General features: G+C 30.1%; 3 protein-coding genes and 1 non-coding gene across 5 annotated transcripts; 3 read left to right on the top strand and 1 right to left on the bottom strand.

Moving 5' to 3' along the window:
* Positions 1-727: 727 nt before the first annotated feature.
* Positions 728-10,740, top strand: LOC107930332 (serine carboxypeptidase-like 44). Its single transcript, XM_041092809.1, has 10 exons — positions 728-968; positions 1,486-1,590; positions 1,840-1,932; positions 2,022-2,114; positions 2,546-2,631; positions 3,057-3,305; positions 3,528-3,661; positions 3,899-3,994; positions 4,156-4,270; positions 10,648-10,740. Exons 1-10 carry the CDS (start codon positions 728-730, stop codon positions 10,738-10,740), a joined length of 1,305 nt encoding a protein of 434 aa, XP_040948743.1.
* TRNAG-CCC (transfer RNA glycine (anticodon CCC)) lies at positions 10,407-10,477 on the top strand. The gene has a single exon. It is a non-coding gene; the product is annotated as a tRNA-Gly (tRNA).
* Positions 10,741-13,230: 2,490 nt separating the features above from the next.
* Positions 13,231-22,658, bottom strand: LOC107930322 (AP-5 complex subunit zeta-1). Of its 2 annotated transcripts, XM_041092428.1 has the most exons (16): positions 22,613-22,658; positions 19,021-19,330; positions 18,790-18,881; positions 17,853-17,949; positions 16,851-16,894; positions 16,464-16,552; positions 16,281-16,372; positions 16,047-16,190; positions 15,197-15,344; positions 14,986-15,062; positions 14,545-14,616; positions 14,419-14,466; positions 14,200-14,327; positions 13,961-14,120; positions 13,676-13,886; positions 13,231-13,517 (listed from the first exon to the last, which is right to left on the bottom strand). In XM_041092428.1, the coding sequence occupies exons 2-16, from the start codon at positions 19,276-19,278 to the stop codon at positions 13,468-13,470; spliced, it is 1,710 nt and encodes a 569-aa protein (XP_040948362.1). In that variant the 5' UTR covers positions 19,279-19,330; positions 22,613-22,658; the 3' UTR covers positions 13,231-13,467. The 2 variants fall into 2 exon arrangements, with proteins under 2 accessions (XP_040948362.1, XP_016717442.1); XM_016861953.2 differs by lacking the exon at positions 22,613-22,658 and having other exon boundaries at positions 19,021-19,608.
* Positions 22,659-23,825: 1,167 nt separating this feature from the next.
* LOC107930421 (glucose-6-phosphate/phosphate translocator 1, chloroplastic) lies at positions 23,826-27,480 on the top strand. Its single transcript, XM_016862092.2, has 5 exons — positions 23,826-24,639; positions 25,329-25,554; positions 25,730-25,952; positions 26,552-26,765; positions 27,188-27,480. The coding sequence occupies exons 1-5, from the start codon at positions 24,148-24,150 to the stop codon at positions 27,197-27,199; spliced, it is 1,167 nt and encodes a 388-aa protein (XP_016717581.2). The 5' UTR covers positions 23,826-24,147; the 3' UTR covers positions 27,200-27,480.
* The last annotated feature ends 310 nt before the right edge of the window (positions 27,481-27,790 follow it).

A 27,790-nucleotide genomic window follows, 5' to 3' on the forward strand; every position in this document is an offset into this window, starting at 1 on the left:
TTGTAGTGTATCAGGTTTTTCTTTCAATTCTCTCCATCTTTTATACTCTCCTTCATTATAGTGAAATCTCTTTTTGTCCATGGTTTTCTATCCTCTTTTGAGGAGTTTTTCTACGTAAAATATATTATAATTGTATTGTTTTGAAACAATTTGGGGTTAACTCTAACCTGATCTTCTTTTAAGGGAAAGCACAGTAGGTCCAACATGAAACTCTCTTAACCCAATCCTTGCATGGATAATACTACCATTTTCTATTAATTTACACATGCATTGTCATTACTAAAAAAATCTTACCCGATTAAATTCAAATTTGAAAACATATTTGAAATATGAAGTTTAAAAAAATACGAAGACTTTAGTTACCCGGAATCATGTCTGCGAACGAATTTACAATTTTTTTTAAAACAAGTTTTTCATAATTGATGAATATGTTGGTGTTATGTCCTATAATATATTCAAATCAAGTAAACTTGTAATTCATAAAGGTTATTCATCGTAAAAAAATTATCGACAAAACTAACAAAACAAAATAGTGCCTAAAAACAATGACAACTTGAAACCTATGTTTCACGGTTTCAAAATGTCAGCTATTAAAACAATATATTTAGTTTAAAAAAGACAAACACTCTATATAAGGTAGCTCTCTCCATTGATTTTAAGCATTAGAAAGTAAAGAATTCAATAAGCATTAGTTACCCTTATTTCTTTGATATTAGAAGCATTTCGAATGGAATTTCGAGGGGTAATATTTATTCTTTTTCTTTTCCTTCTACTTGGAGTTGATTCCAATGCCTTCCCAATGAATGATTTGATAAGCAAATTGCCAGGACAACCAGATGTTAATTTCAGGCAATTTGCTGGATATATTGAAGTGGATGAAAATGTTGATGGTCGAAGTCTTTTTTACTATTTTGTTGAAGCTGAGAAAGATCCCTTGACTCAACCCCTCACAATTTGGTTAACTGGAGGTTAAGTTCTTTAAATTCCTTTTATTGTAGTTTCTGATGTTATGTGGATTTCCTAGTAGGTATCCTATATGAATGAGTTAGAAAAAGTTCACCATGAGCAATTTAAAGCCAAGGCGAAGGTAGGGCTTCGGCCCCATCGGTTCAATGTTAAAAATTTCTTTTTTAGCCTCTCCAAAAAATTTATGATTAAATTTAATCCCCTTTAGCCCCTTCGAATGGAAACATCATCACTTTTTGCCCTCGTTAGAAAGTAATGATTCAATTTAGCCCGTTTCCATGCAAAGGTTTTAGGTTTATGTCCATCCCTAACACTAAATTTATAGCCTTGATCTGACTATGATTTTTTAACTCATCTGAAAGGCCATACCTTTAAACATATACTAAATACTTGTCGAATTACACTAGTCATTACATTAGATCAAACCATTACTCTATTTTTCTAGCTTTACTTAAGCCTGGCCGACAAGTTTGTTTGATTACTCACATACAATAAAATCTTTTGTGTAATACTATTCAGGACCTGGGTGTTCTTCAGTTGGAGATGCCTTTGGAAGTGTTGGTCCTTTCATTGTTACGAAAGATGCTCATAGTCTCCAAACAAATTCCTTTTCTTGGAACAAAGGTTGTCTAATTTCCTATGATTATTTTTTATTCATATTTTTTTTTGTGTGTGTAAGTATATCATGTTTCATAGTTATTTCTTTCATATCCATATAAATTTATCAGAAAATATTAAATGTGTTAGAACAATAAAATATTACAATACGTCTAGTTCTCATCATGTTTAAATGAATTGCATTGTCTTTCTTATATATATGTACATTTTTCTATTTCCACATCTATATAAAATTCTGTCTAATATATGTGTCAGTGTCAAATCTATTGTTCATCGACTCCCCTATTGGATCTGGATGGTCATATTCGAACTCAAGTAGTGATTATAATAACGGAGATGGCAGCACTAGTAAGATGAGAATGTATATTCTTCGTTATTAAATAAAATGGTTTGGGTATTATATATATTGATATTTTTCAATTATATGTTTCGTACAGATAAAATATTACTTACATTCATGCAAAAATGGTATGAAAAATATCCAGTCTTCAAGTCCAAAGATTTGTATATAGCTGGATCAAGTTTTGCAGGTGAACAATTTCTTTTGTTTTTCTTTCTCTCATTTGGTTGTACATCAACATATTTTTAATACACCAAAATATACTTAATGACTAGCGAAACAAAATATAATGTGATCTCTAACATGTAGCTTTTTTCTCTAATCAATATTCTATCAAGCATGCAACATTATTTTTTTAGATTCAAACTCGAATAATTAATCAAATTTCTTATTAAATTAACATTTGTTTTTTTAAAATAATTCAAAAAAAATATACATGAATTCATAAATTATTTTTTTAACATACTTCTTGAATTGAACATGTCGAATTAATTATTGAATACAAATATAACAATCAAATTATCTCGACTTAATACATGTTACGAATAAGTCTCTATGCAACAATACAAACAATATAACATGTTTATTACTTCAACTAAATTTGTGGGTTTTTATTTTTAGGACACTTCGCACCAAATCTTGCTATTGCTTTGCTCGATGACAACAAGCAATTCGAGAAGTCCAAATTTAATCTCAAAGGATTGGTTGTAAGTAAAACAGTATCTAATTAATCAAATTTAATTTCCACTTTAATACATATTTGCATAGAAGGATTAGTTCGAAATGTTCATGGTTGATTAACTTGCCTAATTCGAGAATGCTTGGATTTATTATATTGGATTAGGATACCGACTTCTACGTTTAGGATCAAATCATTATGGCTTGGATTATTGTTCATTACTGACATCATAAACAAATAAATTTTCATTTAAATTAAGTATCGACACTAACATAAAAAATTTAAAATTATCCTGAAATACTTTTAGGAACTTTATTGGGCCCAGATAGAACAAAAATAACATGTGTTGCAGCTCAACTCTCCAGTAAACATGCTTAGGTTCAATTCAATGTTAATTTAAAGATTTTGTTGTGAACTTTATTTTATTTTTTTAATTGTAACTATTTTGAACAGTTGGGAAACCCAATGCTTCGTAAAAAGCTAGACGAAATTGCAAAAATTGATTTCTTTTTCTCTAGAGAGATGATAAACAGCTCGTTGTATAACGAAATCAAGAAAGAATGCAATGCCATTGATGAAAATAATTACTTTTCTAGCATCAAAACCACTTGGAGCGCAAAATGCGAAAACCTTGTGTTCGAGGCCGATTTGGCTGCTTTCAAGACCGATGCTCATAATTACTCCCCGCAGAAGCTATTTGATGTCTTTCGCCCTCCTTGCACTGAAAATGAGCTAAATTTGAACTTAGCAAAACAGGTTTTCATTTTTTTCTTTACATTCCTCTTACTTTACTTCAATTTGATGCTACAACTAACATAAGTTCCTATAGAATCGAATTAACTAATCAATTGAGTAAAATTAATTTTGTGTTACTTTTCTTTTATGGGTTATATCAAAAGCGTAAAACTTTATATTTTGGTCCAGGTTCCTATAGTTGGCACAGAAGTAGACATGTGCGTTCCATTAAGGGTGCAATTTTACTTTAATATCCCAGAAGTTCAAAAAACTTTCCACGGGAACCGAACCAACTTGTCATATAGATGGCAGGGTTGTTTCACGTAAGTTTTCCCCTAAAATTTGAAACTAAATGAACTTCCCCCCCCGATATGTTCTTATAATTACTTTTAGAAATTATTTTAAATTCAAGATTTAAGACTCGCGGTAAATTTTTCTATCTCCTTATTGTCACCTCTTTCTTAAGAAAAATAAATAAGTTACTTGTTTTATTGAGGTGAACAATGTGTAAAATTTGTTAACCTTAAAATTTTCATTATATGTGACTCTTATTTATTCAGAGCTAATTTTAAATACAACGAAGCTGATAAGGACCTTGACATGCTTCCTGCGCTTAAAAACCTTCTTCAACAATCTGTTCCCATTACAATATTCAGGTTGGTATTGTATTTGCATGCCATGCTTTTTTTCCAATACTTTCTTGAATTAAGTTAATTAAGGATGAAGAATCAAAGTGAACGATTTTGAAAAGAAATTCTCATGCCATTTGACTGATTTTATTTTGTTTTATTTTATCAATATGATTACAATGTTATAGTGGAGATCAAGATGGTATAATACCGACCGAGGGAACCCTACAACATTTGGAAAAGTTAGCTGAGGAGTTAAACATCAAGTTAACAAAAGAGGAAACATGGAGTTTAAGAACCAAGGTTTTATGTTTACTCATTTAATTATATATATTAACTTCTTCTTTTTATATTATGATTAGATATATTTAAGTATCAAACTATCCCTCTGATATGATTACCCAATTTGGGTCTAAACTTGAATAAGATATTTTAAGTGTTGACTCGGTTGGCTTTATTAGCACTTTCAAGGCAAGCTCGCGCTACGTACCTAGTTCAATAGGCTTGACCAATACGTGCTAGGCCGTGGACAATATTTTTCAAAAAATTTAAACAACTTGTCCTGAATTTTTATTTAAATATGAAATTTTTAATTTATACATATTTTATATTTTTTAAATATTTAGTTGAGCCAATAGGTACGCCTGGGCTAAGATTTGGTAGTTTAAAAGTAATCATAAAAAAGTAAAAATATTAGAAGAAAATAATTTTGCAGCATTTCATATATATTGAACATTGAAATGAGTTTTTTTCTTATTGAATAAGCCGACTCAAAATAACAGTATTTATATTTATAAATTTTCTTTCTTAATTTAATAAAATTAATGATAAATATTTAACAGGAAGGAGGGTTGAAGTATGAGTTTGGAGACTTACTAAAATTCTTAACGGTGAAAGGAGGTAATCATCATGTTACATCTTCTCGACCATTCCAAGCTTTCTCTATTTTCTCAACTTTTGCAATTAATTGGATGCACTGAGGATTGGTGATGAAACTTATGGAGCACACGGTCATGACTCATGTTGAATCCGTCATTCACCATAATAAGACTTGTCGTTGTAACCATTTATTGTGATATGTATTATTTTATGATGCATGAACTTCATAAATTTTTATATTATGAAATAATATAATTAGTTAAACCATCTTATATAAAAAAAATAGTTATTATTTTAATAAAATCATTCAACAATTTTTTTTTCAAATTTCATACATGAAATCAACAAATAAAGATAGCTCTAAATAGCAAAACCCAATATGCGTAAGCATTTTTATTAATCCTTTTGAAACAAGATTTTTTGCTGGAGCAAAAGAATTGATTAATGCTTGAACATTTCCAAACACCTCTTACAGTTTTGCTGTATGCATTTTGTATAATCACTACAGTGTTTCCGTTAATCATCATAATAACACAGAGATACTTACAGGTTCAGCGCCGTAGGTTCGGTCATGTACTAGAAAATCAGTTCTAGAGTAACTTAGATATCGTATTTTCATTTAACTACCTTTTATCACACATTATGAGCCGAAAGCACAGCCCGAGTGTTGACTAACCTGACTCTGATACCACTAAATGTAACAACCTAAACCCGGTCTAGGCATCTGGACCAAATCTGAAGAGTTACATTAACGTTATCAAGAAAACCAACTTCCATAAGTATAGATAAACCCAATGCCGAGTCATAAGAACCATTAAATCTAACAGACGGTTCAACAATCTTACAAAAGTCGTTGCACTAAGAAATACCGGAACTACATGACAACTAAATAACACGATAATAACGTAGGTCGACCGAGGTTCCCCTACCCTGACCGGAGCAAGTCTGTGAGTTACCTGAAATTCAGTCAACCACACAGTGAGTAGAGAACTCAGTATGTAATCAATATAGATTCAATTAGAAACACAATTTAATTAAAGGTTCTCAAATCTCAAGTTCCAATCAGAATCAGATAATATTTCGTGCAGGATTAACATAACAGCTATATAACAGAACAGTTCCAATTCAGATACAGAACAGATCAGAAACATATGCAGTTATTCCTACCCCCATCCGCCACACACCATCTTCGACCATCCCAACACACCGTTAAGGGCGTTTAATACCCGTCCAACCCTACACACCATATAGTTTCAGTCTGACACATTTACTGAAATGCAGTCTAGCTGCCAGATCATATTGCTCTTAGGATTTAAGGACTTGGACCCTGTCAGGTTGATTCTTGCTCGAATATATTTTCGATGTTTTGAATTGTCATTTTGGTCGTTTTGACGATGGTTTGATGAGGTAATTGATGCATGTTGAATAGTTATTAGTTAGAGTGAATCCAATGCCTTGTTATGTTGTAGTTTTGCTGTCTGGAGCAAAGGTATCGATAGTCAGGTTTTAAGAATGATACCTTTTGATATTTCGAATGTGCAGGCAGTTAGTAACACAATTTGGTATCGAATGTGCAGGTTTTCCAATACTTTCTTGAATTAAGTTAATTAAGGATGAAGAATCAAAGTGAACGATTTTGAAAAGAAATTCTCATGCCATTTGACTGATTTTATTTTGTTTTATTTTATCAATATGATTACAATGTTATAGTGGAGATCAAGATGGTTTAATACCGACAGAGGGAACCCTACAACATTTGGAAAAGTTGGCTGAGGAGTTAAAGATCAAGTTAACAAAAGAGGAGACATGGAGTTTTAGAACCAAGGTTTTATGTTTACTCATTTAATTGTATATATTAGCTTCTTCTTTTTTTATATTATGATTAGATATATTTAAGTATCAAACCATCCCTCCGATATGATTACCCAATTTGTGTCTAAACTTGAATAAGAAATTTTAAGTGTTGACTCGATTGGCTTTATTAGCACTTTCAAGGCAAGCTCGCGCTACGTACCTAGTTCAATAGGCTTGACCAATACGTGCTAGGCCGTGGACAATATTTTTCAAAAATTTTAGACAACTTGTCCTAAATTTTTATTTAAATATGAAATTTTTAATTTATACATATTTTATATTTTTTAAATATTTAGTTGAGCCAATAGGTACGCCTGGGCTAAGATTTGGTAGTTTAAAAGTAATCATAAAAAAGTAAAAATATTAGAAGAAAATAATTTTGCAGCATTTCATATAAATTGAACATTGAAATGAGTTTTTTCTTATTGAATAAGCCGACTCAAAAGAACAGTATTTATATTTATAAACTTTCTTTCTTAATTTAATAAAATTAATGATAAATATTTAACAGGAAGGAGGGTTGAAGTATGAGTTTGGAGACTTACTAAAATTCTTAACGGTGAAAGGAGGTAATCATCATGTTACATCTTCTCGACCATTTCAAGCTTTCTCTATTTTCTCAACTTTCGCAATTAATTGGATACACTGAGGATTGGTGATGAAACTTATGGAGCACAGGGTCATGACTCATGTTGAATCCGTCATTCACCATAATAAGACTTGTCGTCGTAACCATTTATTGTGATATGTATTGTTTTATAATGCATGAACATCATCAATTTTTATATTATGAAATAATATAATTAATTTAATCATCGGATATCTAAAAAATAATTATTATTTTAATATAATCATTCATTAAATCGACAAATAAAGAAAGCTCTAAATAGCAAAACCCAATATGCGTAAGTATTTCATACACGAAACAAGATTTTGTTTGCTGGAGCAAATAAATTGATTAATGCTTGAACCTTTCCAAACATCTCTTATAGTTTTGTTATATGCATTTTGTATAATTAGTATATTAGAATATACTAGATACATACTCTAAAAAATTGTCAATAGTAATTTTTTTTAATATTTTCTTGATCATAAGCGTATTATGTTATAATGTATAATGCTATTATAAAATGTGATCAAAAATTAAGTGATCAATTATGTTATAAGTGACATAGGTATTAAAGTATCACGGAAATAATGTGTGGATACCACAAGTTGTATTTATAATTTGATGAGGGGCTAAATTGTAAATACTCAATATTAATTTAGTAATTAGTTATTTGAAAAGAGGTAGTGGTCCCCAAGAAATAGATATATATAACGTATTTCTTTTCCATCCCCACCAGAGAGATATATATACAAAGAGAAAAACTATTTTCTTGGAAGATCAAAACCTTCTGAGCAATCTCCAATTAATGGATTCAGATATGTTTCGCATCTAATATTTGTCTTGTTTTGTTCTTGATAATTTAACATGAGAAGTCCTGGTTTATTTAAATTTTTTTATTAGATTGTTCTTGATAATTTGAAGATAAATGCTTATTAGATTTCAGCTAGATGACCACTTGAAAAAGCCTATAAATAGGTTGTTTGTATTGCACATTGGCCAAATGTCATAATTGGGTCTCCAAAAAAGAAACAAATTCATAGTTGAGTGACCAATTTAAAAAAATACATAATTGAATCACCAAAAAAAGAAATGGCCCATAGTTGAGTGACTTGTAGTGTAGTTTAGCAATTGTGGCCAAATATAAATTCTAATCCCTTTACTTTTTTACATGACACCTGTCCAATATCAATTGTTTTAATATATATATATATATATGAGAAGCTAATGGCCAAATTATCAATTCCAATCCCTTTACTTTTTTTAGGTTATATAAGAATGGATAAATTCTAGATTTAATCCCTATTTTTTGCTCATATTTGAAATTTAATCTCTATACTTTAATTTAAACATAATTCGGTACCTCAATTTTTCTAATGTCATTAGTTAGTCTAAATATTTTACTCTCCTTAAAGTGGTGATGTGAACTTTTAAAAATTGTTAACATTGTTAAAATTTTCAATTAAATTCAAGTCCATTACAATGTCATTTTTTTGTTACATGTACATCAAGTGAGGTTTTAAAAAAAAATTCAAATATCACACCAACAAATTTAATAGAAAATTTTAACAGTGTTAACAAATAAACTTAAATTTTTAATTTTGAAAAGTAGAGGGATTAAATCCCTAAAAATAAAAGTATAGAAATTAAACTCCAAATATAAAAACGAGAAACTTGGGTAATAACCATACTAGTTTAATGTATATTTTTGGTACACCTCTTTTTTTAGTAAGAGCGCGGCAAATTATAACTCAAACTCACAATGTGGGTAATACCTATGACCAATAAGCAAAATATTAGTGTTTTTAATATTAAGGTACATTTAAAAAGTCACATAGTAATTGAATTTGAATATATTGCTTGTATAATTTGTGACACCCCAAATCCGACCAGGATAGTCTGACCCGAATTTCGAGCGACACATTAGCCACCGAGGTTACTCTCCGTTAAACAACCACAAATCACACCAATCATTCATACTCACCATACATATACAGAATATTTCATACAAGCATTTAGTCCTATTAAACATAAATTTATACCTATAAATTTATATTCCCTAATGTACGAAATTAACAATTAAGCTTAATTAAATAAATTAAGATTAATTAAAAATAAAATATGATTAATTAAAATATAAATAAGCTTTATGGAATAAACTCAATTAAACAAGAAAAAGATAATAAAATCTCAAATGTATGTTTGTTTCATGATAGTAGCTTTTATGAAATATCTTTAGTAAATTTTCCAAATAACAGAAAATATTTTATACAAATTCATCCAAACACTAGAAAATATTAGTTTTTATGGAAAAGTAACCTCAATTTGATATTTAAACTTGACACTTTTTTTTAATTTGGTACCTATACTTTTTTGGGCCCAATTTGATACCTGAAATTGGCATGTTTTCCTAATTTGGTACCTAAGCTTTTTCTTAGGTTCAATTTGGTACCTAAATTTATTAAATTTTATACAAATTACACAGAACACTAATAGCGTTTTTTTTCTTGTTATGCTACAAAAATATTGTCAGTATTAGAGAAAATTTATGTTTAAAAAATAGGTATTGAGTTGAGCATAATAAATTAATATTAAATAAGAAAAAAAATTAAAGCCCAAATGAAAAGAAATTCATTATTTTTAATTAATAAAATAATTACTTAAACAAATAAAACTAAAAGTAATTGAACATATAAAATACAAAAAAAATAAAGAAATCATATCTTCCGTCACCTGTTTTTGTCATGCTCTTATTGGCAAGGGATAGCGATGACGTGAAATTACAGTTTCATACAATTCTTTCTCTATTCTTTATATCATTCTATCCAAACTATTTTTTCTCTATTTCATTCTCACTTAACGAGTTTTTTTTTTAACAATCTCATTATATAGTTCATCCCCAATCCATAAATAGGATGATAATGTGCTTGAGTCTACTCGAATCCATATCCTTCTACGCTGTTAACAATATCCATGCCAATCGAATTAAGACTCAATTGGCCACTAAACGTGTTCTTAGTGCTATTACTCTTCTACTATTAAGTTTTGATATTGATATGTTAATATTATTAATGAAACAGAAAGCTCACTAGCATCCAAGCGCATCTAGTGTAGTGGTATCATAGTACCCTCCCACGGTACTGACCGGGGTTCGATTCCCCGGATGCGCAAATCATTTATTATTACTTTTACCGCTTAAAATTACACCCAGAGAAAACAAAGGCCAAATATGAATTCCCCCATTTGCAGTCAACAAGTCAGCCCCAAACTCAAGAACCTTTCATGGAGATGTTTTTTAAACTCTCTGATGGATTTGCTCCAGTGTTACCTCCTTGTCTAGCTCTCTTCTGATGCCCTCCTGCATCCAAGAAATAGCTTGTTCACCGCTGTTTTCTTGCTCCTTCGTAGACAACCGCCGCCGGTACCACCTTGAAGGGCGTGGCTCGCCCTACTCTTTTAAGATTCTCTTCTATGGTTTAGCCTCTTTTTTTTCCCTCTTGAATTAACATCATCTCCCGTACTGTTAGTCAAAGTCTTGGAGGAGCCTAGTTAGATTCACCTCAAGTAGCTGGAGGGTCGTCTCTTAGTTTAGGCCAAGAGGACTGATCGCTTGGACTTTTGATAGGAGATCCCAAACGGCGAGATTGAAAAAGGAAGCTTGGAGCTTCCCATGGTTCTAATAGCGACCGACCGACCGCCACCCCCACTTGGCACTTTTGTCACACCATCAGTCGGCCACTGACCAATTTTCCGGTGTTATGAGGATCAGTTGCGGATAATAAGTTGTGGACTCGATTTAGTCCACTGCCTTCCTTGGTGCGAACTCTTTGCTCGATTCTTTCGCTCGAGCGCAAAGACATGTCCCTTTTCTGTGCCGATGACAGCTTTTTTCCACGAGTTTTCATAGGGTCGTGATCTATTATCTCAAATCTAGTGGCCATGACTTCATCATTACGAGGGCCGCAACGGTTGGAAAGGGATTCATGGCATCAAGGTGAAGGATCATCTTGATGGTCGTTTGCTAATGCAATGGCTTTGAATCAAGTGTAGGATTCTGTTGGGCTGCCTGGTTTAAGCTTTAGGTTGATCCATTTTTAGTGGAAGCTTTGCATCATGTTCTTTTGTAGCATTGGTTTGTTCAAAGCTCTCTCAGCTTGGCTTTTGTAGTTTGTAAACTTATTTCATATATGAAAATACCAAGATAGTGTGGCATTGCTTTTAAAAAGTAATGATATTAGAGGGAAAAAAAATAATTAAGCATCAAAAGTGTTTCTAGAAGAGAAAAAGTTAAAAATTTTAGTTTCTCCTTTCTATAAGTAATTTTGAAAAGTAAAAAATTTCAACAAAAAATAATTTATTTAGCACAATTTTTCTTCTAAAAGTATTTTTTTAAGTATTACTGAACAAACCCTTAGTCTTACTCAACCTCGATCATAATTTCATTTCTTATAACTCTATCTTATAACCCTAATCTTAGATAAAAAATTCAAGAAGAAAATTTATTAATACGGAGACTAAGAAGTTTGAATTTTTAAGATTTGGGTGTGTTTGGATAATTTTTTAAAAAAAAAAATTAGTTTTAAAATGTTTGGATCTCAAAATTCATAATTTAAAATGCTTCTTTGTTTGAATAATTAATTGTTTTAGAAAATTTTAAGTTATTGAAATTTTGCGAGTTCAAAAATCATAAAATTGAAATAAATATATTAAAAACAAATAATATATAAAATTCAACATGGAGATCTGCAAATAGTCCATAAATACTTTTAATAAAATTTAAATATATATATTAGTATTAAAAAAAATATTTTTTGAAGTTTAGGTTTTTATTTTGTAGTGTGATGATGCATATCAACTTTAAGAGTATGGATGAAGTCAATAAACTTTTTCAGGAGTCGAAATTAAATTATAATTTTTACAATACAAAAAATTATAATTTTATAATTTTAATAGTTTATATCTTTATAATTTTTAAAATATTAAACTAAATTTTATATTTTAGGTGAGTTAAAATACAATTTTACATTTACTAATTTAAAATCTTTATAATTTCAAAATTTGCAATGAATTTCATAGTTAAATGACATGTGTAAGTTTTTCTCTAAATTATTTTGAATTTATATATTATCATATGTAGCTTTATCTAGATTTAATATATTTCGTTTTTTTTATGATATAATACTTAGAATTACTCATAATTTCACCCCAATTTTTAAATAGAAAGGTAAATACGCTTGAACGTACTTAAACTCATTTTTTTTATACTAACAGCAATACCAATCCCAACGAGCTAAGACCCAGTTAGTTAATATATTCCAATTTTAGATTTGTTATTTTTATATCGAATTGATTCTAATACTAGTTTATCAAACATTTTTATATTAGTATTTGTATATTCCTTCCTTATGCAATCGTTTCTTTTTCAATTCCAATTATAAAATTTATGAAATAATTTATAAAAAAATCATAAAAGCTTATAATAAATTATAAAAATATAAAATTAATAAAAAAAATTAAAATTTTATAATAAAAAAAAGAACTTCAAAATATCCTTATTAATTATAAAAAATATGATAAATTATTAAAAAATAAAAAATATAAATAAATTCATTTAGATCCCTAAAATCATAATGAATGCATAACATCAAACCAATCATTGGATGATAAGATTAGTCGTCAGATCATTAGAATCATTTTCATGTTAAATAAAATGTTTTTGATCTTTTACAAATAAAACAATAATTACGGGACTCTCTCCTTTTTATTGATAAATTCTTATTATTATTATTAAAATTTCTATTTCCAATTTTTAAAGTACTGTATAATAGTTTGGACATTAAAAAGTTGTAAATTATTTGCTAAGTATTATATGATATAAAGTAATTTTGATATGATTAGATATTATAAAACCAAGATTTCATCGTCCAACAATTGTAAATATTAATATATGCCAACATGAAATGTTTTGATGACTATACACATTATCTAACAAGTGGTTTAATAGAATCACTTAATTAAATATTAATATATAAAATCACTTAACTATCAGACTAAAAGAGCCACTTATTTAAATAAGGAAATAAATTCGAACCGAATTTTGCTTATCCCTGCTCTAAATCGGAAACTCTGGACTCCAAAGATACCTTACTATGTAGCTTTATCATCTTCTTGGAAGAGCATCTGATAGTGAAAAGTCATGGAAGGGTGGACCTGCATCAGTAACAATGAAGTTAATAGAAGATTGTAACGGTAGAGAGTCGAATTCCTATCGGTTTTGTTGGTTCAATATCGGAAAATAACGGTAAAAAATACCAGATGCCGAGAATGTAAAACGGAATATAACTTTTAGATGTTGAATATAATTTTACCTTCCTGTTCGCCGAGAATGTAAAACGGGATATGTGCGACCACTTTGTTGCCTCCTTCATTCCAGTTGACAGTGCCTGGATAATGCACGAATCCATGTGAAGGGCGGGAAGGTCCCAAGACAGGCAAACAAATACCAGGCTCATCAATTAATCCCAAATAAACATGAGCTCGCTTCGACACCCTTGAATCTGATATTCGAGATCGAGCAACCTGAATATGACAATGGAAAATTGTTAGGCAAAATACTTAAAAAGTAATAAGAGTTCATTTCCTTCTTAACAAACCTTGATCAAGGCTACGCGTGCTCTTGGCAATAGTTCACGGTGATGAGTGGCGAGCTTAGTGATAGCTGTGATAACAAAACATAGAAGCCTTGATTGTGATGACTTACTGAAGCTCTTACGGTTAGAATCGACCGCAGATTCCTGTCTCAGACCTAGACGACTTCCAAAAGCGAAGATTTAAATTCAGCATATAACATTACAAAGAAGTAGACAGTAAAACGGAGCTATGGAAATGTTACCTGGATGAAAGATTTTCATACAAAAGTAGCTCTAGACTTTCAAAAAGTTCTCTAGCAGCATCTTTGTGAGTTGGACCACCCCCACCATACTCGCCTACAGCCCAACACAATTGTAATGCCAGTTCTGTCTAAACAAAGTCAGAACATATAAAATTAGATCTGTAACTTAAAGCATAGCTGCTGTTTACCTGAAAAAAAAATATGATGTCATTTTCGGACCTTTTCTGTGCTGTCATATGCATTTCCGAGCCTGTCGATTATAGGCTTCTGCAGATGGTTAAATTGGACTTTAACTATATAAAATAATAAGTTTGCCAGTATACGTGAAACTTGTACGACAGATACCTTCAAGAGTGGTATAAGATCTGGAGAACGATGAAATGCGGCAAGCATGAATTCTAGAAGCCTTCTACGAACCTGCAAATAAAAACTTCTCAGAATTTAAGCAATTCTTGTCTCACCATCTAAATCGCCGTACCGTAACAAGGACATCGACAAGCAAAATACTCAAATTCATACAAAGATAGACACCTTCTACGAACCTGCAAATAAAAACTTCTCAGAATTTAAGCAATTCTTGTCTCACCATCTAAATCGCCGTACCGTAACAAGGACATCGACAAGCAAAATACTCAAATTCATACAAAGACACCTTAACTCATTCTGATAGTTAAGGAGGATTTAGAGGGGTATTCCATCCTCTTTACATAATAAGAAAACCACTAGGCAGTGCTCCAACAAGAAATACAATGAAAGAACTACAATATATTGAAAATATATACACACCTTGTACATATAATTCTGGTCGGGAAACAGTGCGGAAATCCTTGTCATCAGGATGGGAATTAATGCACAGATTAGTGCTACAAAAGAAAGGCAAGAAAACAAAGTAACAAGGAACATCATCAACTCTTTAACAAAAGCTACATTCTATAAATAAAAGTTATATAAACACTAAAATGGATGTCAACCGGATTAGTAATGGTTTAAAACATACAGCTATTTGCATCACGCAAAGCTATAGTGAAATACGCATCAAGAAGCCGAGGTGCTATGTTGAGTATTTGCTTCAATCTATCAGACTGAGGGCTGTTCTTTGCAGCCTGTAGCACTGCAGCAATCCCAGGTGAAGTCCAGTGGCGTTCCTGAAACAATCAAACAGCTTTCAAGGGTCAACATGTTTCTAACTCCAAGAGGAAAAACGGAAAATTAGTCATCTAAAATAAACACAAAGCTTAAGCTATGCATAGTAGCTTGAAACTATGATATTGTATTATTGAATGACGTAACATTACAATAATAAAGAAAACACTAAGCTACTCCTAATTCAGAAAATATGCAAAGTGTTGCTTTTACTTCATTCATATATTCATAAAGGGTTAATACACTTTTAGGGCCTGAACTTGAACATTATTCTCACATTGGGGCAAACTTTTTTTTATCCAATTTAGTCCTTGAATTTGGCAACTGTTGCTTCGTTGAGGCCAGATTTTTTTAGTTCAAGTAAGTCTATGATATTTCCTTGAAAACCCTAAAGTTCAGGCCCTAACATGGGAGTGATTGCTTAGTTTAGGTTTCAATGTGAGAACAATTGCCAAGTCCGAGGGCTAACTTGAAAAAAAAATGTTCAAACCCCAATGTGAGAATAGTTGCCAAGTTTAGACCTCAAATAGTGATTTAACTCATTCATAAATTAAAAGTAGTACACAAGAACATTGAGACACAAATCCTTCAGATAGAAAAAAAGCTTGGAATGGTTACCTAATTATATTTTCCCTCCGGTAATACCAAGTTTATAAGTGCATTTGTCTAATTATAAAATCAAGTTCTAGAAATAGAAAACATACAACAAGGCCATCATTTTCATCCTTGAGAAGTTCAAGAAACAGAGGGTCAGCCACATTTATTGTACTGCTTTCCTCGGATTCATCTCCCCCTCTCTCCCCAACGGTAGTACCAGTATAAGCCTCATCCATGAGAGCAAGTAGCGTCTGAGTCATATAAAAGGAGTGTTTAGCATTTGAACTACATAATGAGCTTTTTACTTAGAACATACAATTTATAAAGTCCCACATTATAACCTCAGGAGCTTTACTCTTTTGGATTGAAGCTATATTGTTTCCTATTAGTGACCCTGAGCTTCGTTCTACCTTTTCCAAAGCCACAACCAAGACTAGTGCACATAAACAAATGTCAGACAGAACAATTTAGTTTAAGAAGAAATAAGAAAATCCACTTCATCAATCAAGACATCTGACACTCACTTGGCAAGTCCATTAAAGATGGAAATAGTGGGAGAAATGACCCTGGTGACACCAATCCTGGTAGAACCTTGAGAAATGGCTTCTCTAATCTGCAATGCAGACACGTGAGGATTAGCGGCTCGCATCTTCTTCAAAAAGCAGTTCAAACAAATCATTTATGAGTACTCTAACAGTGTATTATGCAAACCATATCACAGGATTAAATATTTATCTTATTAGTTAGAGACAGTTTAGTCCGCTTATTACTGGTAAAATAGTTCACATGCGGTGGAGGTGAGACCAAAGGGAAACCAGGCTGTTGCCAGCCAGGCAATCGACCACCATATCACAATCACTTGAAGACTAAGGGCTCTCAAAAAGGAATAAAACTTAGATAGGAGAACTTACTTTCCTCCATTCCATGCAGTCAGCTTCAGAATCAAAGGGAAAAACTACAAAGATATTAAGAATATTAGCATGAATAACACATGGATAAATGCTTGATTCCACGGTCGGTCTACTTTTCAACTTGAAGGCTTAATTTAAACAATAAATATATAAGTATTCATACTTATTTTGGCCCCTATATTATAATAAAATTCACTTTGGTCATTTTACTATTTTTTTCAATCACTTTGTCCTCTCTACTTTCATTCAATCCATCACGTTAGCCCCTTGACCATTTCCGTTAAAAAAATTCCACCTGTTCATGTGTTTGCGCCTTGACTTGTAATGAAATTTTTAGTTTGGCCTCTGTATGATAGTGAAGTTTTCAGTTTGGCCCCTCATGTGTTCAGATTTGATTGGCTTAAATGGCCACACGGGATCTTTTTTAACAGAAATGGCCAATAGGCTAAAGTGATGGACGAAATGAAAGTAGAGAGGGCAAAGTGACCGAAAAAATAGTAAAAGGACCAAATGAGAATTTCACTATAGTACAGGGCCAAAACAGGTATTAAACCAAAATATAAATTTGGGCAAAGGGAAGATGAGCAATAACAAGTAAAACCACAGAGTATATTTCCAAAGAAAAACATAATTTCCAAAGCAAGTACTTAAAGATTACTTAAAAATGGTAGTTAGACAGAACAAGCACATTAGAATGTTTTAATTTCACCTTTACAGGTTTTATTAATAATTGAAGTGAATGCCTTAACTCATGTTTGTAGGAACAAACCATACAGAGAATATTCGTTCAGTGCACGAGACCTCAGAATGGCTTTTGAGACAAAATTAAATTTATAAATTGTAAAAATCTTTTGTTGTACCAAGAAATAGGTTATATAAAGCAATATAACAATAATAGCATCATTTTTATAAACTTAAACAACATTGTCTATTATTCATATATTTAGCATCTTTAATGCTTTAGAACGCATCATGTTTATCAACAGAAACTGATGATCATACCTGAGGTAGTAAGTTGGGGAAAGATATGAGAAGTTTGTTCTTGTTTACATATAGAAAATCAAGAGTTGCTGCTGCAACAATAGGATCTGCGAACTCACTGTAATCAACATTAAAATACCCTAAGCAATAGATTCAAGGAAAATAGAAAGTTTAATTTTGTAAAAATGAATGCTAATATAAGCAAGATAAATTGAATGCTAGAAGAAAAGCCCTCAAGTTTATTAGCATTGGACCAAAAAAACTAACTATCAGTCCATCTAATCCGTAAGCTTTTGTTTTAATACATAAAGAAATTCCACAGCTCCATCATTATGCTTCAAATTTATCCATTAAATTTCATAATTATTTTTTGGGTGAAAGTACCTAGCAGGTCCCTCTATTGTAGGGACAGGATCAAATTAGTCCTACTATTAAGTAGATCAATTCAGTCCCTGTACTATTAAAAAGAATAAAATAATGCCAAATTTCAACTGAGTTAACCTTTATTGTTTAAAAATATCATTTTCTGTATAATAGAGTTAATATTTTCAAAGCTTTCATGTTTTTGTAAATGAAATATTTTGTTTGAAATTAAATTGCCAAAAAAAGAACATAATAATAGTTTTCATGTTATCATTAAAACGGTAAGTGGTAACTCTCAAACAATATGGTCTTATTTGATTCTTTTTAATTAGTACAATGACTAAATTAATCCATTTAATAGAAGTGACTAATTTGATCCAATCCCTATAAAAGAGGGACTTAGCAAGTACTTTCACCATCTTTTTTTTTTCCTTTAGAGAAAGAAGTCTTCTCAATATAAACAAACCAAATACATATGGTAGCCCAAAACCTATCTTATGCAACAAACAAGAAAAACCAATATAAGCTATTGATAATCTAAAGTATACCTACATAAAAATAAACGAAGTACTGGTATAATACTCTGTATCATTACCGGCTCAAGCATGAACGGATGAATGTATGCAAACTTGGATCAGCATCATGTAGAACCACCTCTCCAAAATCAAGGAAAAATTGAAGAATTCCCTGATCAATAAATCCGAAAGAATAAACAAGATAAAATAGTACTACTGAACTACAAAGCTACCAAATATAAACACTTCAACTCTCAAGCCAAAATTTTCCAAAATTCAAATAAAAAACTGAAGAAGAAGAAAAGTGGAACCAGTAAGAGGAGTCCCTTGGAAGAGTTAGATTGAGAGAGGGAAGCAACGGATCGTTGGAAAAGCTTGTTGAGATGAGGGTAAACCCTTGCAACCAAATCATCGGAGGTTTTATCTTCTCGCTTGCAAAACTCGCAGAGCTTTTTAACGGCGTGAAGCAAAGAAGGATCGGAGGCAGGGCCATTGGCGATATTGGAGTCCCTGGCGCTGTTCGAAACAGTTCGGAGATAGAAATTCCAATCTCCTTCTTCGGCGCTCATTTTTTCTTTGTTTTTGAAAAGAAAATTGAAATTTCCCGCAACGGCTTTCTCTCTAAAGAAAACAAACGACACCGTTTTATGCGTCTTGAATCACACAGCCAACCCTTCTTTCTCTTATTTCCATTTTTGTTTTCTGTTCCGTAAATTAAGAGTAATAAACTAACCGTACTTGAAATGTTCAAAGGATCTGTTGTATTTATTAATTTTATTTTCCGGAAAAAAGTTTAATTCAAAGGTTTAATTTTCTTTCATGGAATTATATTTTTGTTTAGTTTTTGCTCTTCATTTCGGCATACACGTACGGGTGAGTGTTCGATCAAATTGAGTAAAAAAATTTTATCATTAACTCAATTTGAAAATTTTTTCGATTCTAATCGAATCGAGTAAAATGAAATTTGAGTCGAGTCAAGTCGAATCGAATGAAATTGTTCAAATTAAATTAAAGAACTAAACATGTAAAATTAAAATTTTGTTACGGTATAACTAATATCATGTTAGAACACATAAATTTAAAAACTTTTTCAAAGAAAAATAAAATATATATATTAGTATGATAAACTTGAATTTATTTAGGTCCCAAAATTATTGTTCTAGATTTTTTTTTTAACTTTCTTTATATTTTTTAGATCTTTTTTGAAATTATTATAATTTTAGTATGATAATGTGACCAATGTCACTGGAACAAGACCGGATCGGACAGATTAAGAACTGATAAATAAAAGAATTGAACCGATCGACTCAGAAACTACTTGAAATTGATAAAAATAGAAATTCAGGACAAAAAGTGATATTTGAACAGTTTAATAAAAAAATATTCTTAAATTATTTTATATTTTGTAAAATTTTAATTTTTTATTTAATTATTATTGATCTAGCAATCAAACCAATCGAATTGAACAAATGATTTAACTTATCAAACATCTAATCTAGTTATTAAAATACTAAATATGAAACATTAATATTATGTCATATCATCACCTACAATTTTATATGAATTTTTTTTATTTTTCAAGAGATGCTGTGATACTTTTAACGTCATCAAACTTTTAAATTTTTTAATTTCAATAATTAAAATAAACCTAATTATTAAATTTAAGTGTTAGAAAATGAAAAAAGAAAAGAAAATTTAGGGTAAAAACTATATTATCATTAATTAAAATATTTAAATCCAAATATTTGATAATTTTAGTAACTTATTTAATAATTCTAATTAATACCTACCCAGTCAAATAATTCTAGAGTTTATACCCTTCAAAATATATATAGCAGGTGAGTTAGCCGACAGGTTTGACAGTGATATTCAAAGCATATTCTATGTTGGATACTTGAAGGAATTTTTAAAGAAGTAATAAAATATAAATAGTTTTTTTTGACCTTTATGAAATATTGTACGAATATCTCATGATAGATTTTTTTAAAAAAAAGAATATGAATATAAAAATACATTAAAATTGTATCAAAATTGATAATTAATTATTCACTGTTTTAAATTTTAAGAATTTAGTCCATTTATTTTTCGAGTTTAAAAATGTAGGTATATTTATTAACATTGTTATTTTTTGGTGACAATTTGAAATTATAAAAAAGTTTACCTAATATGCATGAAATAAATGACATTGTAATGAACGTAAATTTAATAAAGAATTTTAATAGTATTAATAAATTCTTAAAAATTCACGGTGACTAACTAGTGACATTATAAGAGTTGAAGTATCAAATCATTTCAAAATTAAAATATAAAAATTAAATCTCAAATTTGAAGGAAGTATAGGAATCAAAACTAAAAATTAACTATTATTGTATAATCTAAAAGAAATTAAAGGGTAAACAACAAAAATAATCACTTTTGTTTGCCTCAGATTACATTATAGTCACTTACGTTTGAAATGTTATGTTTTAGTCACTTACGTTATTATTTTGTTATGAAGTGGTCACTCTATCGTTAAGCTCCGTTACCTCCCTAATGGCAATCTTATGCGGCGGTCCAAATTAAATTTATTTAATTAAAAATCTATTTTCATCCTAGCAACTGGACATCCAAATTGACATTTAAAACTCAATTGGAATGCTACGTAGGACTGCTGTTAGGGAGGTAACAGAGTTTAATAGTAGAGTGATTACTTTGTAACGAAACGCTAACGTAAGTGACTAAAATGTAACATTTCAAACATAAGTGACTAAAATATAATAATTTATCCAAATTAATACATAAATTATAAAATAATTTCCATCCACTTATTTAAATAAGTGTTGAAGACACTAAATTTGACCCTATGACTAACACCATATGATACATAAACGACATTATCATAGGCTTAATTTAATACTATACTATAGACGCCCATTATGTGAGTGGTTGATTTATGAGCTATTTTGCTAAAAAAAAAACAAGAAAATGTGGTTGAAATTTTGGAAAAATATGCAACAAATTATATTTATAATTTTTTTAAAGTGAAATTTTTATATAATTAAATATATAATTTTTAGATTTTATAAGAAGTAACAACATAAAAAACTGAAATTTTTTATCTAACCTTAGGGATGTTAGACGTGCATTTTTATTAATTATATATTTTTATAGTTTAAAAAATAATAATATAAAAATTGATTTTTATTTTATTTTATGCCATAATGAATCTAAATAAATATATATCCAAATCCAATTAAATATTGGATACCCATTTGTTTAAGTTCATTTTGGATGTGCATTTTTAATAATTTTATTTTTTTATAATTTGAAAATAATAATATCAAAAAATATGATACTTTTGAAAATAATTTATTTTTTAATTTTTTTAAATTTTGTGCTCTAATTTTCAAGAGTATTATATATTTACTTTTAGATAATAGATAAATAAATGCCAATAACTATATTGTCCTCGGTAAGATTCCACCTTGATGTCTTAAATGAAATGAAGATCGTCTAAAAATGATCAACGACAAGTGTTGAGAGAAAGTGTTGCTGGTTCTTATAGTGCAACACCATAAATTCCTTTCTTTTAGAAATTTTTTATGATTTTTTTTTATAATTATAACTTTAAAAAATTATGAATTATGAATTTTTTATTTTTATTTTATTTCTAGAATTATTAAAAATATTCTAAGAATGTCAAATAATATATTTGCCATAGTTTAAGGGTAAAATTAGTTATTTCATATCTTCTTTTCATTAAAAGATAATGAAATTAACGAACGAGTGATTAAAATGTAATAATTTAATAATGTTAGTGACTATTATGTAATATTTAAAAATTAGATGACCAAATATTAAATATTCATATAATTTAACCAAAAGAAAAGTAAGTTGTTTGAGTAGGGTGGGTAGTTGGAGCACCTTTCATTTGACGCAAGCGAGCATTGGATCTGACACCAACAACATATATATTAAAATATGTCACAAATTTAGAATTTTATTTTTATATTTAAATATTTTTTAAATTTTTTAAATTAAAGTTTAATTGTTAAAATTGTTAATTTTTTAAATTAAATTTGTTCGAATGACTTTTTAAAATAAAAAAATATTTGGTAACGATGTAATTAAAAATAATAAACTTAAGGTTCCGTTTGTTTCACTGAAAATTACTTATTTTTCTAAAAAAACTAATATTTTTTAGTGTTTGGATGAATTTGTATAATATATTTTCTGTTGTTTGATAGATTCTCTGAAAATATTTCATAAAATTTGTTTTCAATGAAACAAACATACATTTTGAGATTTATGTTAAAGAATTTAAATGAAGTAGTGAATTGATTACAATGTGATGCTAATGTGAAATTATAGTAAATAATGAATTTTCATGATGTTAAGGACTAAATTATAAAATTTGTGAAATTTATAATTGAAACAAGAGAGGTGATATGCATGAAAATTTGTTATATGAAATAAGATATTATAATGAATTATTTGATTAAAGTGCTTATATGTTAAAAAAATAAATTACATGGCAATAAGGACTAAATTGGAAATGTACAAAAAAATTAGGTGTGAAACAATTTAATATGTGAATAATAAAATTATGGTAAAAGTTTAATGAGTCTGTTATGGGATGATGAAATATGTATAAAGTATCGTAAAAGTGAAATTGTTGAAAAATATGAAATTTTTATGATGTTAAAGACTAAATTGTTAAACTTGAGAAAATACGTGGATAAAATAGTAAAAATGAAATACATAAAAATTTGATATGTGAAACAAGATATTGAGATAAATTATGTAATTAAAGTATAAAAATAAGAATTTTAAAAAAATAATTTTACTAATCTTAACAGTAAATTTAGATTTTAATATTTGAAAAATAAAAAAATAAAAAAATATTTTTCTATAACAATATTAGATTTTAAAATTTATCCAAATACTATAAAATACATATATATCTGTAAAAAAAAATTAATGATTAATAACGAAAGTAAGTTGAGATAGTGAAGGTCTCTTCTACCTTAATTAGTGGTCGAGAATTTAATTTTAATATTTATATTTTAACAATTACTAAAAATGTGGAAGATTAATTATTGAGAAATAATTAATTATTGAGAAATAATTTCAGAGCTTATAAAGCCTTCCAGTACTTTGCTTGTTTTGTCTCTTCAACCAAATTTTGCAAAACACTCAGCAAATATATATTTCCTTTAAAGGAAAAAAATAAACTTTTTTTGGTTTAAAATAAAAATAAAAATCGTGGATTACTAGGTTTTTTCGTAATTGACGGTAACCTTGTTTCAAAGTTTTAAAATTTATTTGTCTTTTCTTGATCTTGTCAAGTTTTTAAAGAAATTCTCAGTTTTTTCTATTGATTCAAGCACAAAAGAAAAAAAAAATTTGATTCAAGAAATACCCAATTTGTGTTTTGATTTGAGTAGTTTGAAAGGAAAATGAGTTTTAGCTTTAAGCAATCAGGTTTAGCTACATGCATGAATGTTACAAATTCTGGGTTTCATAAAAGATTAATTTCAACAATTTGTAGCAGATCTTCGTTTTCACCATGTTTGAACCTTCAAAATCCGGAAAGAAGAAATCTTTCAGTGTCAAAACCATTGCATATTTCATCGATTGAGAAAATTAATGAGAAAAAACCAGTGTTTGAATGCAAGGCTTTTGAAGCTGACAAGTCACAACCTATTGAAGTTGAAGTGAAATCAGAAGCTGCAAAAAGGTTGAAAATTGGGATTTATTTTGCAACTTGGTGGGCTTTGAATGTGGTTTTCAATATATATAACAAGAAGGTTTTGAATGCTTACCCTTACCCATGGTTGACTTCAACTTTGTCCCTTGCTTGTGGTTCTTTGATGATGTTAATTTCATGGGCTACAAGGATTGCTGAGACCCCAAAAACAGATTTTGAGTTTTGGAAGACTTTGTTTCCGGTGAGTGTTTTTTTTTTCCTATTTTTTTTTGTTTGGTTACTGAGAAAGTGTGAAAAAGATAGAAAATTCTGCTGTTAGGTTTTGTTTCTGATTAAATTTAATTGTAGGATATGTTGTTTGGAATATAGGGTGGAAAAAGTTAAAAAAGAAAAAGAAAAGAAAGTGCAGATGGCATGTATTTGAGTTTTAAGAAAATTATTTGTTTGTCTGATTGCTGAGAAAATGAAGGAAAATAAAGTGAAACTAAAATTTGGTTAACGATAAAACTTTTGATGGGTATGTTTTAAATGCCCCCATTAACAATTCAAAGACTGATTTTGAAATTTTTGGAACTGATTTTGAAATTTTTGGAAGGCTTTGTTTCAGGTGAGTTTTCTTTTTGTTTGGTTGCTGAGAAGGTGAGAGAAAAAGATAGAAATTGTTATGTTGTTTGTACTGTAGGAAGGAATAAAAATTAAAACTGCAGATGTCCTTTGTTTGAGTTTCAAGGAAAGTGCTGTTTGTTTGGTTGTTGAGAAAATGAAAAGGGAAACTTAAACTTGTATTATGCAGCCTATGTTAAGTATAATTAAATCCTGCATTAAGTAAAATTAGTATTATGCATCCTATCTTATATTTAAAGAAATAAATTGACAATTTGATGTGTGTTTCTAATACACAATCCGGTTTTGTTTTTCCGGTTTTCCTAGGTTGCTGTAGCACATACCATTGGACATGTAGCAGCAACAGTGAGTATGTCGAAGGTTGCAGTTTCGTTCACCCACATCATCAAAAGTGGTGAACCGGCTTTCTCTGTCTTGGTTTCGAGGTTCTTGCTTGGAGAGACCTTTCCTCCATCGGTTTATTTGTCCCTAGTTCCGATCATCGGTGGTTGTGCTCTTGCCGCTGTAACCGAACTCAACTTCAATATGACTGGTAAAAATAACAAACCTTCTCTAATTGTGTGCTTATATGCAGTGAATGCTCGGATATTGGAACCTTAGCAAGCTCTTATTGTTTAAAATTCGCTTTTACTTCGGTTCAATATATGGTCCTCTCAGCTGGTTATCTGGAATGGCACTGAGATTGTAATTTCAATATATGTGTTCAGGTTTTATGGGAGCTATGATATCGAACTTTGCGTTTGTCTTACGTAACATATTCTCGAAAAAGGGGATGAAGGGGAAATCCGTTAGCGGGATGAACTACTACGCATGTCTATCTTTGTTGTCTCTCTTAATTCTTACACCTTTCGCCGTTGCCGTAGAGGGACCACAGATGTGGGCTGCAGGATGGCAAAAGGCCTTATCGGAAATAGGACCACAGTTTATCTGGTAATAACATGTAGTACTAAGTTTTATTTCCTTGTTCAGTTTCCATATGATTAGTATTTTTGAGATTTATGTGTTTGATTTTGGAAGATACTTTGAATGCATTAGATGAACGTATCGGAATTCGTTCGCTGATTAGGATTCCATTAGCTATATGACCGAGTAAGAGAATTCGGATGCGTTTTAGTCTCTGTATTTTCACTTCATGATGTCAAGTCCCACTCGTTAGTCTGAACTACAAATAGATGATGGAATGCCATCTGAAAACCCGTTGTGTGCCTAATGGTATTGATACGTATGTGGATCTTGAATTTGATGCTTCTTTGCAAGAACTGCTCCTTATTTATTCATCGAGGTTGATTAATTATAGATACATTTAAGTTTCAGCTAGGCTCTTACAACATTCCCGGTTAGATGGTACCGTTGTTATCTTTTCACCCCCATGGTCTTGTATGCTCCTCAAGTTACTCATATATTAGCTCTCTTTAATTTCCTTCTGCTTATTGACATAAAACATAAATTATGTGATTGTAAAAATACGTGATATTATTACTTATTTCCATCCAGTAACAATGTTTTGTTGTTTTTATCATATTTGAAAGGTGGGTAGCAGCGCAAAGTATCTTCTATCATCTCTACAATCAAGTCTCGTACATGTCCCTTGATGAGATCTCTCCCTTGACATTTAGCGTCGGGAACACCATGAAACGTATATCTGTTATAGTCTCCTCAATCATCATCTTCCACACGCCGGTCCAGCCCATCAATGCTCTCGGAGCTGCAATCGCCATCCTCGGAACCTTCTTGTATTCCCAGGTTAGTGTTCCTTATATGATATTAAGAAACACTGCATCTAACATTTCACAAAGCCTAATTTAGCTACAAATCATGTCGTCTTCTAGTTTGTTTTTTCTCCATGGTGAGGGATATATTAACAGTGGTTCTATATTGTTGATCAAAATCGAGTGTCTTTGATCCTACAAGATTTTGGGGTTGTATCTTTTGAATCTTTGATAATCAAGTTCTTCCTTCAATTGAGAGTTGAATGACTTGCCAACCTTACAAGTGATCTGAGGGTTGCTGTAGTTAGTGTTGAATTACGAACCAATAATGTCGACTTCGGGGATGTAGCAATTGAACTATCTGAACCAGTGTCGATCTAACCATAGGTGTCAGTATCTTGTGTTGAGAATGATTGAGTTTCGATATTCCCTAATCATGTCCGATCTCTTTTGCAGGCAAAAGCGTGAGGAAAATCGGGGTTTTGAGAGTTTAGATTCATCATGTACCATAGATGATGAAAAAAAGAGCAAATATCATCTGGAAGAAGTTACCTCAGATGAGATCATGTTTTAATGTCTTTTTCTTTAGTATTGGATTGATGCTGGATTTTGGTCATAGTGTAGATATATATAATAATGATGATTATGAACAATGTCATACAGTGGATGTGTAGGGTTTTTTTTTTCTTAAATGTTTTTAATGCAGCTGAGAATGAAAATGTTTGAATAAACAAGGATTAATGTTGTGAGCCTTTTGTCTTTGTCAGCTGAAATGAATAAAGAGCAAAGAGACATTGTTGCAATGTCTCTAAATAAGTGTTTTCACGCACTCGAATTAACATTTTTTTGTATTGATAACAATGTCAATACTAATTGAAATTCAATCGGCAACTCAAATTTAATATTTAAAACTTGACAAGAATTCAATTAAATTTATTTTTAAAGTTGAAGCTTGATTTATATGAAATTAAATTACTTTGCAAAAAAAAAATTAAATTATTGATGTGCATTGAAAATTGATGGTGTTGAAGGCAATTAGAAGAGGCACCAATGGCAAGT

The sequence above is a fragment of the Gossypium hirsutum genome, chromosome D05, assembly GCF_007990345.1.
Source record: "Gossypium hirsutum isolate 1008001.06 chromosome D05, Gossypium_hirsutum_v2.1, whole genome shotgun sequence".
Classification (NCBI taxonomy): domain Eukaryota; kingdom Viridiplantae; phylum Streptophyta; class Magnoliopsida; order Malvales; family Malvaceae; genus Gossypium; species Gossypium hirsutum.